Source organism: Chionomys nivalis, chromosome 9 (genome assembly GCF_950005125.1).
Source record: "Chionomys nivalis chromosome 9, mChiNiv1.1, whole genome shotgun sequence".
Taxonomy (NCBI): Eukaryota; Metazoa; Chordata; class Mammalia; order Rodentia; family Cricetidae; genus Chionomys; species Chionomys nivalis.
Genome location: NC_080094.1, coordinates 22864300 through 22880843, shown reverse-complemented (window position 1 = coordinate 22880843; position 16544 = coordinate 22864300). Strand labels below are relative to the sequence as shown.

General features: G+C 45.4%; 1 protein-coding gene across 2 annotated transcripts in view; it reads left to right on the top strand.

Annotated features, from left to right (window-relative positions):
* The first annotated feature begins 3655 nt into the window (after positions 1-3655).
* The window catches only part of Dynlrb1 (dynein light chain roadblock-type 1), a 23751-nt gene continuing 10862 nt past the window's right edge, over positions 3656-16544 (top strand). Inside the window, exons 1-2 of one of the 2 annotated variants that reach the window (XM_057781666.1) lie at positions 3656-3729; positions 11897-11972. In XM_057781666.1, coding sequence (XP_057637649.1) covers positions 3727-3729; positions 11897-11972 — 79 coding nt within the window. In that variant the 5' untranslated portion in view covers positions 3656-3726. Of the gene's footprint in view, positions 3730-3784; positions 4067-11896; positions 11973-16544 lie in introns of those variants that run through there. The other variant, XM_057781665.1, reaches the window with a different exon arrangement.

The window sequence follows — 16544 nt, the reverse complement described above, 5'->3', positions numbered from 1 at the left end:
GAGATGGTTGGGCTCAGACACTCACTGCCAAGCAAGCCGATGGATCTGAATTTAATCCCCGGGACCCACTGGGTGTGAGGAGAGAACCACTCCTGCTGTAAGGAGGCTGCTTGTTTCATTCCCGGTTGCTCAGTCCTGAAATAATCACACAGAAATCATATTATTTAAATCACTGCTTGGCCCCTTACTTAGTTCTAGCTTCTTATTGGCTAACTCTTACATATTAATTTAACCCATTTCTATTAATAATCTGTGTATCACCTCATGGCTGTGGTTTACCAGCTAAACTTCCGGCATCTGTCTCTGGCTGGGCTACATGGCTTCTCTCTAAGTCCTTCTTCTTTCTCCCAGCATTCAGTTTAGTTTTCCCCACCTAGCTCTGTTCTACCCTATCAGGCCAAGTCAGTTTTCTTTATTCATTAATGGTAATCACAGCATACAGAGGGGAATCCCACATCACACTCCCAAAATTGTCCTCTGACTGTCACAGATTTGTCCTGTGGCATATAGGAGCCCATATATATACAGACAAAAATGTTTAGAAAAACATGGATAAGTTTAGCAAATTGCTCACTGGGTCAAGGTATTTGCTACACAAACCTAAGTTTAGTCCCTGGGGCAGATGGAAAAAGGAGAGGGAGAGAGAGAGAGAGAGAGGGAGGGAGGGAGGGAGGGAGGGAGGGAGGGAGGGAGGGAGGGAGGGAGGGAGAGAGAGAACCAATTCCACAAATGGTGCTCAAGCCTCCACACACACCCTTCGCAGGAATCCACACATAGTTGTCTAGGTAAGAAGGTGGAACCAGCAGAGAAAAACTTGAGGAAGTAGGCAGAAACTACAGACCCCTCCCAGATCCTGGTTGTTACTCACTCCTGAGTGGGTTTCTCTTCAGCAGAGTGGCTCTAGGCTATAGGGCTTCTTCAGAATTTCAGAGAAACAGCCATGCTATTCTTTTTCCTCTTTAACTCAGACCTGTTCTATTTAACTTCCCTGTAATAGCAAGAGATACCATATCCACAGCGACATCATCCCAGACTATCAATATGTGACTGGCTATACTATACTTAGAAAGGAATGATTATCTAAAGAAAATAGCTCCAAAGTATTACTATCATCCAAAAAATTAAATGGAGAGTTCAAATTGGAATCCAGGGTTGATTTGAACTCCAAACCCTTTTATAGTCCATTGCTATTACAAGCTGAAGTCTTTCCCCAGAGGCAACTCTGCCATCCTAATTAGACTTCAAGTCCTATCAAATTAATGGCCGTGTCTGAATCCTCACCACAGAGCTGCCCCATCCTGCGTCCGCCTGGCTTATGTCCTTCCTGTAGCTAATGCTTGGATTTCTAGGGACCTATTCACTATGGCACTTCTACCCTATTTGGAATGAAGAGGTCCCCTGGAGGTGAGGTGCACTCCTAATGTTCCTAGTATTCCATAACCATTTCTTTATTTACTTTGTTTTTTTTTTTTTTTTGAAACAGGTTTCTCTGTGTAGCCTTGGCTGTCCTGGAACTTACTCTGTAGCTCAGGCTGGCCTCCAGATCTGAGATCAGCCTGCCTCTGCCACCTTAAAGGCATGTGCTACCACACCCAGATCTGAGATCAGCCTGCCTCTGCCACCTTAAAGGCATGTGCTACCACACCCAGCCTCCAATCTTTTCCTTTTAATGTATGAGTATTTTTCCTGCCTGTATTTGCGTACACCGTGTGTGTGCCTGGTGTTCTCGGGGTCAGAAGAGGTCATCAGATACCTCGGAATGGAGCTATAGTTGACTGTGAGCTGCCATTTGGGTGCTGGAAATTGAACCCAGGCCCTCAGCAAGAGCATCAAGTGCTCTTACTAGGTGAGTTCCCGTGTAGCAGGAGATCCTGCAGAGTATTGCACCTAGCTTGAATACAGGAGTGTTATCATCTAGGCCTTTAAAGAACTTTATTCGGTGTGTCTTTTTTTTTTTTTTTTAAATATTTATTTATTATGTATACAATATTCTGTCTGTGTGTATGTCTGCAGGCCAGAAGAGGGCACCAGACCTCATTACAGATGGTTGTGAGCCACCATGTGGTTGCTGGGAATTGAACTCAGGACCTTTGGAAGAGCAGGCAGTGCTCTTAACCACTGAGCCATCTCTCCAGCCCTCGGTGTGTCTTTCACATGCATCTCGATCCCATTCATTTCCTGTCCCTTCACATCTGCTCCCTGCCCCTGCACTCCCCCCTCGAAGTAAAACAAAATTTAAGAGAAAAACAAAAACAAAATTAAAAATCTTATCATGGAAGCTGCAGTGTGACAAAGTAAGTCACACAGTAAGCCTTTTAGCCTTTGAGTGTTTGTTTGAGACAGGGTTTCTCTGGAGTTCCAGGACACCTAGAACTCGCTCTGTAGATCAGACTGGTCTCGAATTCACAGAGATCCGCCTGCCATTGACTCTCTAGTGCTGGGATAAAGATGTGTGCCACCACCGCCTGGCACAGTACAAACCCTTTGACCACATATCTTGCGAGAGTCATTGGTCTGGTTTGAGGCCTCCAGGTTTCTACTACACTATTGATGCTAGGCCTTCCTTGGGACTCTTGGATATCCTGTTGTCCTGTGTCCCGTGGAGATCCTGCTCCTTTGGATCTACAAGTCAGGCCCCTTCACCTGCTCCAGCAGGTCATAGATGGGGTGGATGCTGCGGGGAGGGTGTCAAGTCATAACCCTGGTTCTGGGCTTGGGCAGCTGCAGGGTTGGCCCACCCACCAGTTCTCCTCGGTCCTCACCACCAGGATGAGTTCTCCAACATGGCCCCAGCTAGTTCACCCTTGCAGCAGTGAGTGAGGACCAAGGCCAGTTCTACTTTCGGGCCCTCAGGGTCAGCTCTCTTGTGTTGCCCAGGGGAGGTGCAGGGGCCACTCTCCTGAGCGCTGCAGCTGGTGAGGGGCAGTGAGGGGCAGGGACAGTCCTGCTCTTATGACCCCAGGGCCAGCTCCTCCACTGTCTCAGGCCCAAACAGCCACATGCCAGATGAGTGGGACAGAGCCTTGCTGGCACCATCTGCATCACCTAAGCTTTTAGCTGACTTTTGTGATTGTTGCCTTTTGGCTAAGTTTTTTGGTTTTTCGAGACAGGGTTTCTCTGTGTAGCTCTGGAGCCTGTTCTAGAACCTGATCTGTAGACTAGGCTGGTCTTGAACTTACAGAGGTCCACCTGCCTCTGCCTTCTGAGTGCTAGGATTAAGGGAGTGCGCTGCTACCACCGGTTTAACCTAAATTTTCTGTTAGAAACCCAGATGTTTTTCGTAACCTGCAAGAGTAAACTTCTAGAGCAGAGGGCAAGACAGGAAAATGCGTTCTCTTTTAGAGGCGAGAAACTGGTAGGGCAGAGATAAGAAGATTTTCCAAAGAAACACAGGAGTGCGGTGGAGTCCGCATCCTTAATCTTATAGGGGCAGCGCAGACCTGTCCAGTTCATTCCAGAGCTTGTTCCTGAGATGCCCAGCTCCGGGGCTGCCCATGTCCTCAGCTTATTTGGGCTCTTGTCTCTGCCTCAGTCTGGGCCAAAGGGAGTTTCAGCAACAGTCGGGAGAGTCCCTGCCCAGCTGACTCACATCAGCCCGCCCTTATCCCCCACTGGCTCCTGATAGGCTGTCCGAGCTGTCCGTCTCCACAGAGAACTGTGCGCAGGCTCAGAAGGGCGGGGACCTCGCTGAGCGTCAGCGACTCGGAGCTGCTGGATCGGTCCGAGATGGTGAGTGTCCTCCCAGGGCTGCGGTGGAGGGCGCGGCCACGCCCGAGAGGCGCGCGTCCGTTGCCGGCCGGGGTCCTGGTCGCTGGCGTCGCCTCGCGGGACCCGCACTGTGGGCCTTTAGTCCGGGCCCAGGCAGAGCGACCGGATGCCACAGGCCCTTGACCGGAAGCCGGTCTGTGAGGCGACGCCCCGGAGGCCCGCCCTCTGCTTCGCTTGTAGCCCAGCTTTTCGGGCGGTTTGGGGCGACCCCAGCCAGGCTGCTGCGTTCGCTGGAGTCCAGGGGCCGGCAGGCGCCTTAGGCGCTACGTGCGTTGCCTCCCCTCCTCCGCTTTGTGAAGTAGGTACGGCCCCAGCTCCATCTTCACACTTGGAGTCCAAAGCCAGCCGTGCTGGGGAATCGAACTCCATGCAGCTTGGCTGCCGCCTGTGGGCTCGGTCCGGTGTGCGGGTTGTTAGGAACCGCGGGGTCCATCCTGGGCATCCCAAAGCCGTCCGCTGCCTTTCCAGGGTGGTCCTTACAGTCCTCACGAGTTGTAAACAACTTAAAAGGCCCTTTCCAACCTTAAAGCAAACCCCAGAATCTCACTCAGGACTGGCGTGGGGGTGCACGCCTGAAATCCCAGCACCGGGAAGGCGACGATTTGCACTTCAAGGCGAGTTCGTGTCGCAAAACAAAAACTTTATTAGAAACTTTTTCTTCAGTTTGTATATGAATAGTGTTTTCCGTTAGCGGGCCTGGTGCTGGCACAGGGCCAGAAGAGGGGGTCGGGTCCTTTGGACCTGTGTGGTTGTGAGCCACCATATGAGTGCTGGGAGTCAAATTCCGGGCCTTTGGAAAAGCGTTGAGTGCTTTTAGGTACTGAGCCGTCTCTTCAGCCCGCAGAAAACTATAAACATGTAAGACACTGAGAGGGAAACCGGAAGGGCATCACCTAGAGCAGTTTCTCAAGCTGTGGGTTGAGACCTCTTGAGGTTGAATGACCCTTCCACAGGGGTCGTCTAAGACCATCTGTCAGATATTTACGTTACAGTTCATAACAGTAGCAAATTACAGTTACGAATTAGTAATGGAAATAATGTGTGGGGGCTCACCACGGTGTGAGGAACCTCTATTAACGGCTCGACGCATTAGGCAGGTTGAGAACAGCTGACCTAGAGGCAACAGCTACTTAGGCGCATTGCTTACTGTGTTTTTATTTGCTGTAACTGTCATCGACCATTCAATTGGGGCTACTATGCTTTTCATTATACCGCAAAGAATGTCTCCACACTTCAGGCTGCTTCAGGAACAGCCAGTTTCTTGTATATTTACACAAGCATGTGTGTGCCGTTTTTTCTAGAATCAGTGCTGTACTGTTTGCACTCATAAAATTGTTACATATTTAGGTGAACATTCCAAATGACCTCGTGCAGCACGGTCGTGTGTAATCTATAGGAAGTGCATGTGGTCTCCTCTTACTCTCCCAAGCTAAATAGTGTTGACAGTCAGGTATGCTTCCTTCTGGCTTTGTTTGGTACATAAGGACTATTTTATGCTCTGTGCCTTTTATAGACCAGGTTACTTCAACTTGCCACTTAACCAAGGATGACCTTCCAATCCTTCATCTACCTCTAAAGTGCTGGAGTTTTTGGATATGTGCCACTATGCCCAGCAGTATTATATATAGATAAGCTGTCTATTGCACAAGACTGGAGCAATTTGTGCATGTTTGTCATGAGGTTTACTTTATGAGATATATATGTTTATTTTAGTCAGGTGGTGATGGCACACACCTTTAGTCCCAGCACTCGGGAGACAGACAGGTGGATCTCTTGAGAGTCTGAGGCCAGCTTGATCTATGGAGCTAATTCCAGGACAGCACAGCTAGGACTGTTACACAGAGAAACCTTGTCTCAGAAAAAGTGTTTATTTTGGTCTGGAGCCATGACTCAGTGATATGAGCATGTTCTTCCAAAGGACCAGAATTAGGTTCCCAGTGCCCATATTAGGCAGTCACAACTGCCTGTAATCCCAGCACCCTCTTCTGGACTCCTGGGTCACTACACTCATGTATACAAACCTATAGACATGATTACAAAATAATAATTATATATATAATATGTATATGTATATTTTCATTCATTCCTCCGTTCACTTAAAGAGATTTACCATTGACAGGCATGGTGACTCACATCTTTACTACCAGCACTTGGGAAGCAGAGGCAGGGCAGGTCTCTGAGTTCAGTGCCAGCCTGGTCTACATAGTAAGACTGTGTCTTTAAAAAAAAAAAAAAAAAAAGTCAGGTGGTGGTGGCACATGCCATTAATCCTAGCACTCAGGAGGCAGAGAAAGATGGATCTCTGAGTTTGAGGCCAGCCTGGTCTATAAAGCGAGAAACCCTTTCTCAGAAAACAACAAGAACCCTATATTACAAGAGGCTGTGGATTTGAACCCCAGGACCATACACTCATACTCATTCCAAACACACACAGACACACACACTTTTCCAAACCTACTTCATTTTAAGGCTGCATAGTCCCCTATGCCCATATACACATTTAGTTTACAGTCTCCTCTCCCTTGTCTTTGACACTCCTGCCAGTATCTACAGGACATCTATAATGGTGGAGACTGCTCATTAGTACAATTACATAACATCATCCACACCTTTTTGTCGCGGTCCCCCTTGCCCAGCAAGAAGGACGCAACACCGGAGCTCTTCCTGCTGCAATTTATTCAAGACCTTTTGACAATGCGTTCTCTTCTTCCTCTCTCTCTCTCTCTCTCTCTCTCTCTCTCTCTCTCTCTCTCTCTCTGTCTCTCTCTGTCTCTCTCTGTCTCTCTCTGTCTCTGTCTGTCTGTCTGTCTGTCTCTCTGTCTGTCTCTCTGGGCAAACCTCTCCCAGCCCGTGAGTAGACCTGGGCCGCCAACCCCAGATTGCCAGGTGGGCACTGCCCATAGGTCCACGCATATGCAAGCAGCTGACAATCATTGTGTGATAATAGCATAAGTCAGGCCTTAGCCATAAGGAGTTGATTATCACAGAGAGCACTCCTTTCGGGATCGCGGAGGGCGGGAGCCAGCACCATCAGGTGCGGCTTCACGCAGCTCTCTACACATTGCCATCAGGTGTGACTCTACACGGCTCTCTACACCTTTTGTTCAGTTTTATCTACCGTGTAGCTGTTTTCCTCTTTTCCTGATCATTTTTTACATATGTATCTTTCAAGATGTTCATTTTTTTAATTTAATGTTCAAAAGCATTTAACCATATTACATCACCATCCCCCCCCTCGGTTTTTTGAGACAGTGTTTCTATGTGTAGCTTTGGAACCTGTTCTGGAACTTGCTCTATAGACCAATCTGGCCTCAAACTCACATAGATCTGCTGGCCTCTGCCTCCCGAGTGCTGGAATTAAAGGCGTGTTCTGCCACTGCCTGGCTTGTTACATCATCTTTATGATAAATTATTTTTATTTACTACATAGTAGTTGTAAATAAGTGTGCATGTACGTGTGTATTTTGACAAGGTCTCAGTGTGGAGCACTAGCTGTCCAGGAACTATAGAGGCCAGGCCAGCCTTGAACTCACAAAAGTTTACTGCCTCTGACACCTGAGTGCTGGGATTAAATGTGTCCACCACCATGCCCAGCCATGGTTGTATGAGAATTTGCCAAACTATTTCCCTGGAGTACAAGTTGCTTCCAGTTCCTAACTCAGTCATAATGCTTTGGTCTATAATTTTTGATTGGTATTTTAAATTTTATTAGATTATTTCCTTATAATAATTTTCAGAGTTGAGGCAAAGGACCAGTACTTGGCGTTCTCACCTTGTATTGTGTCCCTTCCCCAGGCGGTTACTTACCTCAAGAGCCTTGCCTCAGTGAGCCCAGCATTCAGACAGTGCTGCATTGCTGACTTCCATTCCCTTACAAGGAATGACGATCTTGTAGGTGTTTGTAATTTATCTTAGATTCGTTTTCTACCTCTTATTGGATACTTGTTATTTTTCTTAATTATTTTATGTAATGTTTTTAAAGTTATTTTTTCTGTTAAATTTTGTTCTACTAGGGATGGAACTCAAGGTCTTGTGCCTACTGGGCAAATCTGCCACAGACCTACAACAGCCACCAGTTTTTGAGACAAGCTCCTTATGTAGCTCAGGCAGGCCTTAAATTCACTATGTAGTTTAGGCTAGCCTAAACATCATGACTCTTCCTAAATGCTAAGATACTGAGGTACTGGGTGTGGTGGCCCCAGACTTTATTGACTTATATACATCTAACTAGAGAACGCATAACTTTCCCCTCTTCGCCATTGCATAGAGGACATTTTTTCACATGATTTAGATTTATTGGGGGTGAGAGAGAGATGGACTCAGAGGTTAAAAGTACTCACTGCTCCGCCGTGAGGACTAATCTTTGGATATGGCACCTGTCTTGCGCAGGTCACAAATAGCTTCAACTCCAAGGAGCCTGCTGCCATCTTTGGCCTCGGCAAGCATCTGCGCACACAAATGCACATATACTCAAACAAATCTTTGTTTTGTTTTTTGAGACAGGGTTTCTCAGTGTAGCCTTGGTTGTCCTGGAACTCACTCTGTAGACCATGCCGGCCTCAAATGCAGAGATCCACCTGCCTCTGCCTCCCAAGTGCAGGGATTGAAGGTGTGTGCCGCCACCACCCGGCTACAAATAAATCTTAAAGATAAAAATAGGCTATATAATCAGGCCCTGTCTCCACAGACTAAAAAGAAATAAAAAATATCAAGAGGCTGAGGCAGAAGGACAAATTGGAGGCTTGCCTGGGCTATAAAATGAAAATCTTCTCTCACACACACACACCTAGCAGTAACAGGCTGTCTAGTTATCTTTCTAGTGTGTTTTGAGACAGCATGACTGTGGCAGCTCATGAAAGAAAGCATTCATTGGGGCTGGCTTGCAGTTTCAGAGGGTAAGTTCATTATCTGTCTCCATGGCAGGAAGCAGACAGGCCTGGAGCAAGCAGACACAGCAGACAGAGGACTGGCATGGGCTTTGGAATCTCAAAACCCACCTGCAGTGACACACCTTTAACAGCCTCACACCTTTAAGTTCCCACCTCCTAATCCTTCCCAGCAGTCCACCAGCTAGGAGCCAAGGATTCAACTAACTACAGTAATTTATACAAGAAAGTGTTTCATTTGGGCTATGATTTCAGAGGGTTAGAGTCCATGATGGCAGTACCTTTGTCATGTCAGTGGGAACGCCTGCAGATTAGAGGCACACACTGGGAATGGCCCAAGTCTCTTGAAGCCTCAAAGCCTGCGTAGTGACATACTTCTTCCCACAAGATTACACCTCTTAATACTCCCAAAACAGTTTCACCAACAGGGGCAAACATTCACATATAGGAGCCTCTGGAGGCCATTCTAATTCAAGCCACCACGTGTTACATATTCTCAAGATGTTGAGTGTGTTGCTGGGGGGAGGCAAACACAGGTGACTCTGTTAGAGTTCAAGGCCAGCCTGGTCTACAGAGTGAGTTCCAGGCTAGCCAGGGCTGCACAGAAAAACCCTGTCTTAAAAAAAAAAAAAAAGATTTGAGTGTGTCAAGCCCCACAGCCCCCATAGTAGAGACCTCTCAGAAGGAATGAAGCTAGCTAACATTTGTGGTTTTCGGCCTCTATGTATGAAAATCACATGTGTGCCTGGTACCTAAATATGTCTGAACAGTATGATGAATCTCCTGGAACTTGAGTTACAGGTAGTTGTGAATTGCCGTGTGGGTGCTGGGAACTGAACCCAGGTCCTTTGCAGAGTCGCCAGTGCTCGTAACTGCTGAACTATTTCTCCAGCTCCAAGTAAATCTGTGCGTGTTTAAGAAATATACAGTAGAATTAAAAAAAAAAAAAACTTAGGTAATGGTTTGGTTAGAATATTTATATCTTTTTTGAGATAGGATTTCATGTAGCCCAAGCTGACCCTAAATTTTCCTCATATCTAATACTGATTTTAAACGCCTGATCCCGTTTATGCCTTTGCTTCCCAAGTGCTGGGATTACAGACCTACAGCATCACCATTGGCTGACTCATGTTTGTTTATTCATGTTCTTCTGCTTCTGGCTTTCAAATGCTGGTGTTTATTGGTGGAACCACAATGGTTAGCAAAAATGACTGTTTTGAAAAAAGAAAATAAACCCAATCTATAATTCCATGTTCTGTATGGCTTTATTTTTTAGGAAGTTGTAACCACATGGAAAGCACTTTTTGTACTTTATTATTTCTGTGGAATATCAATCTCAGACTCTGGAGGTGGTGTCGTGACCTAATCTCTCTCAGGCCATGTAAACATCGCCTGCAGTAGATGCTGGTGTCCTCCTTGGTCATTTCCTGAGGACTGGGCATTTCTATTCTGTTCTTGCAGGTAGCACTGCCCTGGGCATCTTGCTACATTCCTTTGTTTCTCTGGCATTGTTTGCAAAGGATGGATTTTCAGTAGGGTGACCAGGACCTACAGTGGTTCCCCTTCCATCCAGAGCAGTACCTAGCATGTAGTCGGAGGTCAGGGAGTCTGCCATGACCAGGATCTGAGACATGCATGTCACTCTCACTGTCCTCTCCTCCACAGAGGCATCAGGCTGCTTGCCACTTTGTAGGAGTGCCCCTACCATCCCTGCCCCTGCAGCATCTGGCACTGTTCTTACAGGAAGTGGGTGGTGGTGGTGACTGGATTGTCAGCCCTTTTGCCCCAGAAAAAGAATGGTGTGAATTTCTGTGAATGGTATCCATTTCCAAAGACCATCTGCCTTTTTTTTTTTTTTTTTTTTGACACAAGGGATGTAGACTAGGCTGACCTTGAACTCTGCATTTAAGGAGCTTGACTAGATTCTGAACCTCTGGAGGAGACACCCTAAGAGAAAGTACACTACAAGACCAGGTTCCCAGCCATAGGGAGAGGAAGGTCAGTTAGACTTCTGTTTATGGGCTCCTACTCCACTGACCTCTGTAGAGCCTGAGTAATTAGTTACAGTACCTGATATGTCTCACAGAAGCGTAGTTGAAGAGTTGGAGGCAAGATCATTGATTATAGGCTTCAAACAAGACATGATCTTCACGGAAGAGGTGGTGTGGAAGACTTGGGCATTAGAGGAGAAGAAGGCTTCTAAGTTTTTTCTTTTCTTTTTTTTTTGGTGTTTTTCGGTACAGGGTTTCTGTGTAATCCTGGATAGCTCTTCTAGACCAGTCTGGCCTTGAACTCACAGAGATCTCCCTGTCTCTGCCTCCTGAGTGTTGGGATTAAGGGTGTTAAGGGTGTGTGCCACCACCAACTCCCCCCCCCCAGGAGGTTTCCTTTTTTTTTTTTTAAAGGGGTAGGGGAGGGCCAGGTGTGGTAGTACACACCTTTAATCCCAGCACTCAAGAGGCAGAGGGAGGCGATCCTTGTGTTTGAGGCCAGCCTCATCTACATAGTGAGTTCCAGAAAAGCCAGCTATGTAGAGAAGACCCTGTCTCAAAAACAAAAAATAGATGGACAAGAGATGTAACTCTCAGCTGGAGAACAGATGGCAGGGCAGAGTTAGAAGCATGTATGACAGGAAGACTCAGACATCTCATTGTGTGTCAACAAGCTCCATGTGCCTGGGCAGCCCACTTGAGTGGTTTCTGGGTTATCAGAATTAGTGAGCCCCTTCCTAGGACACATTCCTGTGCCTGTGTGCCGAGTATTACCCTGTCTGGATGACACATTGAGTCAGCGGGTTTACTGTGGGGTCATTTTGATCCCTGGCAGTATTTTCATTTGTGATGTTTGAGCCACAAATAAAGTGCCTCCTTCCTGTTAGAAGCTACTGTTTAGGGCTGTTTTGTTTTTCAAATCATCAGTACTGTACCGTGTGTGTGTGTGTGTGTGTGTGTGTGTGTGTCCTGGGTGTGTCTGTACTCCAGAAATGGTGTTTATAGTCTGCTCTCAAATAGCTGATGGGCAGGGAAGGGATAACTGCCTGGTGGTAAAGGGCCAAAAGCAGCTCCTTGTGGCTGAGGCTGAAGCTCTGGGTGCCAGTGTTGGCCTAAGGAGCACTCTGTGTGGGCCTGGCCTGGGCAGCTTTGGAGCAGTGCCAAGTGGCTGGGTGTTACTTGCTTGTCAGATGGATGTGTCATTCATCTGCTGGGATCTGAGGACCTAATCTTGGTCTCCTTTTCTGGCAGGCGGAGGTGGAGGAAACACTCAAGAGACTTCAGAGCCAGAAAGGAGTGCAGGGAATCATCGTGGTGAACACTGAAGGTAGGTCCTCACCCATGGCCCCCACCCAGGCAGGCCTCCAAAGAACAGCCCAGACACCACACCATTGCCCCTCCTCAGTTCCTTCACAGACCCAGATTCATTCTAGTTTTTTTTGCTTGTTCTATTTTCAACATTTCCAAAGTTCCGATACTATTCCTGGGATCCCCGTTTTTGTGAAAAGGTCTTGCTGTGTGACCTAAGTTGTCCTGGAACTCACAATCCTCCTCTCATCTCCCACTTGCTAGAGTGACAGGCACGCACCACGTGCCTCAGACATCTTTATTTCTCAGTCCCGCTGCACTGAGGTGCAGCTGTTAGTAACCCATGGTTACCTCTCTCTTGTGGCAATCAGAGTTGCTAAGACTTGCGTTTTGAGATGAAGTCTCACTGTTCTCAAACTCAGTGATATCCTTTGCCTCCTGGGTGTTGGGATTTAAGTGTGCACCAGTAGAGCCAGGAATAGTGCCAAATGCCTTTAATCCCAGCACTTGGGAGGTAGAGGCTGGTTGGATTTCTGAGTTTGAGGCCAGCCTGGTCTACATAGTTCAAGAACAGCTGTCTCAGAAAGAAAAAAAGTAAAAAAAAAAGTCTTTTCCTTCGCACCTAATTGTTGTTACTCTTTTAAAATATGTTTACCTTGAGGTTTTGTTTTGTAGATTTCACGTAAGCAAAAACTTTGTTTAAAAAAAATTCTTTTTTTTGTAAGCACTAAGAATTGAAGCCAGGCCTCACACCCACTAAGCAAATGCTTTACTACTGAACTGCTCCTTCAGCCCCTTTAAGCAAAAAATTTAAAGTGTCAGTCCTAGCCTGAAACTCATTGTGTAGCCTAGAATTTATGGCTTTCCTTGAGAGTCTATCTTTGTTAGGGTTACAAATTTGAGTCACTTCCCAACTGAGCACAGTGTTGATTACTCTAGTTGCTGCTACTTTTGTGTGCTCACTAGATGGACATTATGTATCCACCTGTGTTGGTTTTACTTCTCTGTGTGTAATTCTCTGGTTGGTCTCTGTGTGCCCAGAGTTCTTCTCTCTTTCCAGGAATGAGTTTACTTGAATGGCTGATGAAATGTGAATGCCGAGTCTCCCTGAACCAGAGATGTGTGAAGGGAGCTAGCAGGAAACACTGTATTGTTCCTTCCAGCAGCCCTGCTGCCTCTGTTTATTGACAAAACTTGAATTTATCAATTTGATTGATTGCCTCTCATTTCAAAGCTAAGATCTTTTCTTTTTTTATATAATTTTTTTATTTATTAAAGATTTCTGCTTCCTCCCCGCCACCGCCTCCCATTTCCCTTCCTCTCCCCCATCAAGTCCCCCTCCCTCATCAGCCCAAAGAGCAGTCAGGGTTCCCTGCCCTGTGGGAAGTCCAAGGACCTCCCACCTCCTTCCAGGTCTAGTAAGGTGAGCATCCAAACTGCCTGGGCTCCCACAAAGCCAGTATGTGCAGTAGGATCAAAACCCAGTGCCATTGTTCTTGACTTCTCAGTAGTCCTCATTGTCCGCTATGTTCAGTGAGTCCGGTTTTATCCCATGTTTATTCAGACCCAGTCCAGCTGGCCTTGGTGAGTTCCCGATAGAACATCCCCATTGTCTTAGTGTGTGGGTGCACCCCTCGCGGTCCTGAGTTCCTTGCTCGTGCTCTCTCTCCTTCTGCTCCTGATTTGGACCTTGGGATTTCAGTCCGGTGCTCCAATGTGGGTCTCTGTCTCTTTCATCGCCTGATGAAGGTTAATATTCAGGAGGATGTCTATTATGTTTTTCTTTGGGTTCACCTTCTTATTTAGCTTCTCTAGGATCACGAATTATAGGCTCAATGTCTTTTATTTATGGCTAGAAACCAATTATGAGTGAATACATCCCATGTTCCTCTTTTTGGGTCTGGCTTACCTCACTCAGGATAGTGTTTTCTATTTCTGTCCATTTGCATGCAAAATTCAAGAAGTCATTGTTTTTTACTGCTGAGTAGTACTCTAATATGTATATATTCCATACTTTCTTCATCCAGTCTTCCATTGAAGGGCATCTAGGTTGTTTCCAGGTTCTGGCTATTACAAACAATGCTGCTATGAACATAGTTGAGCATATACTTTTGTTGTATGATAGGGCATCTCTTGGGTATATTCCCAAGAGTGGTATTGCTGGGTCCAGGGGTAGGTTGATCCCGAACTTCCTGAGAAACCGCCACACTGCTTTCCAAAGTGGTTGCACAAGTTTGCATTCCCACCAGCAATGGATGAGTGTACCCCTTACTCCACAACCTCTCCAGCAAAGGCTATCATTGGTGTTTTTGATTTTAGCCATTCTGACAGGTGTAAGATGGTATCTTAAAGTTGTCTTCATTTGCATTTCCCTAATCGCTAAGGAAGTTGAGCATGACCTTAAGTGTCTTTTGGCCATTTGAACTTCTTCTGTTGAGAATTCTCTGTTCAGCTCAGTACCCCATTTTATAATTGGGTTGATTCGTTTTTTACAGTCTAGTTTCTTGAGTTCTTTATATATTTTGGAGATCAGACCTTTGTCAGTTGCGGGGTTGGTGAAGATCTTCTCCCAGTCAGTGGGTTGCCTTTTTGTCTTAGTGACAGTGTCCTTTGCTTTACAGAAGCTTCAGTTTCAGGAGGTCCCATTTATTCAATGTTGCCCTTAATGTCTGTGCTGCTGGGGTTATACGTAGGAAGTGGTCTCCTGTGCCCATGAGTTGTAGAGTACTTCCCACTTTCTCTTCTATCAGGTTCAGTGTGTTCGGACTGATATTGAGGTCTTTAATCCATTTGGACTTGAGTTTTGTGCATGGTGATAGATATGGATCTATTTTCATTCTTCTACAGATTGACATCCAGTTATGCCAGCACAATTTGTTGAAGATGCTCTCTTTTTTCCATTGTATACTTTTAGCTCCTTTATCGAAAATCAGGTGTTCATAGGTTTGAGGGTAAAGTCCGGGTCTTCTATTCGATTCCATTGGTCGACTTCTCTGTTTTTATGCCAATACCAAGCTGTTTTCAATACTGTAGCTCTGTAATAGTTTGAAGTCAGGGATGGTAATGCCTCCAGACGATCCTTTATTGTATAAGATTGTTTTGGCTATCCTGGGTTTTTTGTTTTTCCATATAAAGTTGATTATTGTCTTTTCCAGATCTGTGAAGAATTTTGATGGGGATTGCATTGAATCTATAGATTGCTTTTGGTAGAATTGCCATTTTTACTATGTTGATCCTCCCAATCCAAGAGCAAGGGAGATTCATTTTCTGGTGTCCTCTTCAATTTCTTTCTTCAAAGACTTAAAGTTCTTGTCAAATAGAGCTTTCACTTCCTTGGTCAGAGTTACCCCAAGATATTTTATGCTATTTGTGGCTATCGTGAAAGGTGATGCTTCTCTGATTTCCCTCTCTGCTTCCTTATCCTTAGTGTATAGGAAGGCAACTGATCTTGTATCCTGCCACATTACTAAAGGTGTTTATCAGCTGTAGGAGTTCTTTGGTAGAGTTTTTGGGGTCGCTTATGTATACTATCATATCATCTGCAAATAACGAAAGCTTAACTTCTTCCTTTCCAATACGAATCCCCTTGATCCCCTTAATTTGTCTTATTGCTATTGCTAGAACTTCAAGCACTATATTGAAGAGGTATGGAGAGAGTGGACATCCTTGTCGTGTTCCTGATTTTAGTGGGATGGCTTTGAGTTTTTCTCCATTTAATTTAATGTTAGCTGTCGGCTTGCTGTAAATAGCTTTTATTATATTTAGGTATGACCCTTGTATCCCTAATCTCTCCAAGACCTTTATCATAAAGGGGTGTTGAATTTTGTCGAATGCTTTTTCAGCATCTAATGAAATGATCATATGGTTTTTTTTCTTTCAGTTTATTTTTATGGTGGATTACATTGATAGATTTGTGAATGTTAAACCAGCCCTGCATCTCTGGGATGAAGCCTACTTGATCATAATGGATAATTTTCCTAATGTGTTCTTGGATTCGGTTTGCCAGTATTTTATTGAGAATTTTTGCGTCGATGTTCATGAGTGAGATAGGCCTGTAATTCTCTTTCTTGGTTGGGTCTTTGTGTGGTTTTGGTATCAGTGTAACTGTAGCTTCATAAAAGGAATTTGGCAATGACTCTTCTGTTTCTATATTGTAAAATACATTAAGGAGTATAGGTATTAGCTCTTCTTGGAAGTTCTGGTAGAATTCTGCATTGAAACTATCTGGTCCCGGGCTTTTTTTGGAAGGGAGATTTTTTGATAACAGTTTCTAATTCTTCGCGTCTAACAGGTCTATTTAGATCGTTCACCTGGTCTTGGTTTAACTTTGGTATATGATACTTATCTAAAAAAATGTCCATTTCTTTTGCATTTTCCAGTTTTGTGGCATACAGGCTTTTGTAGTAAGATCTAATGATTCTCTGAATTTCCTGTGTCTGTGGTTATGTCTCCCTTTTCTTTTTTTTTTTTTTTTGGTTTTTCAAGACAGGGTTTCTCTGTGGTTTTGGAGCCTGTCCTGGAACTAGCTCTGTAGACCAGGCTGGTCTTGAACTCACAGAGATCCGCCTGCCTCTGCCTCCCAAGTGCTGGG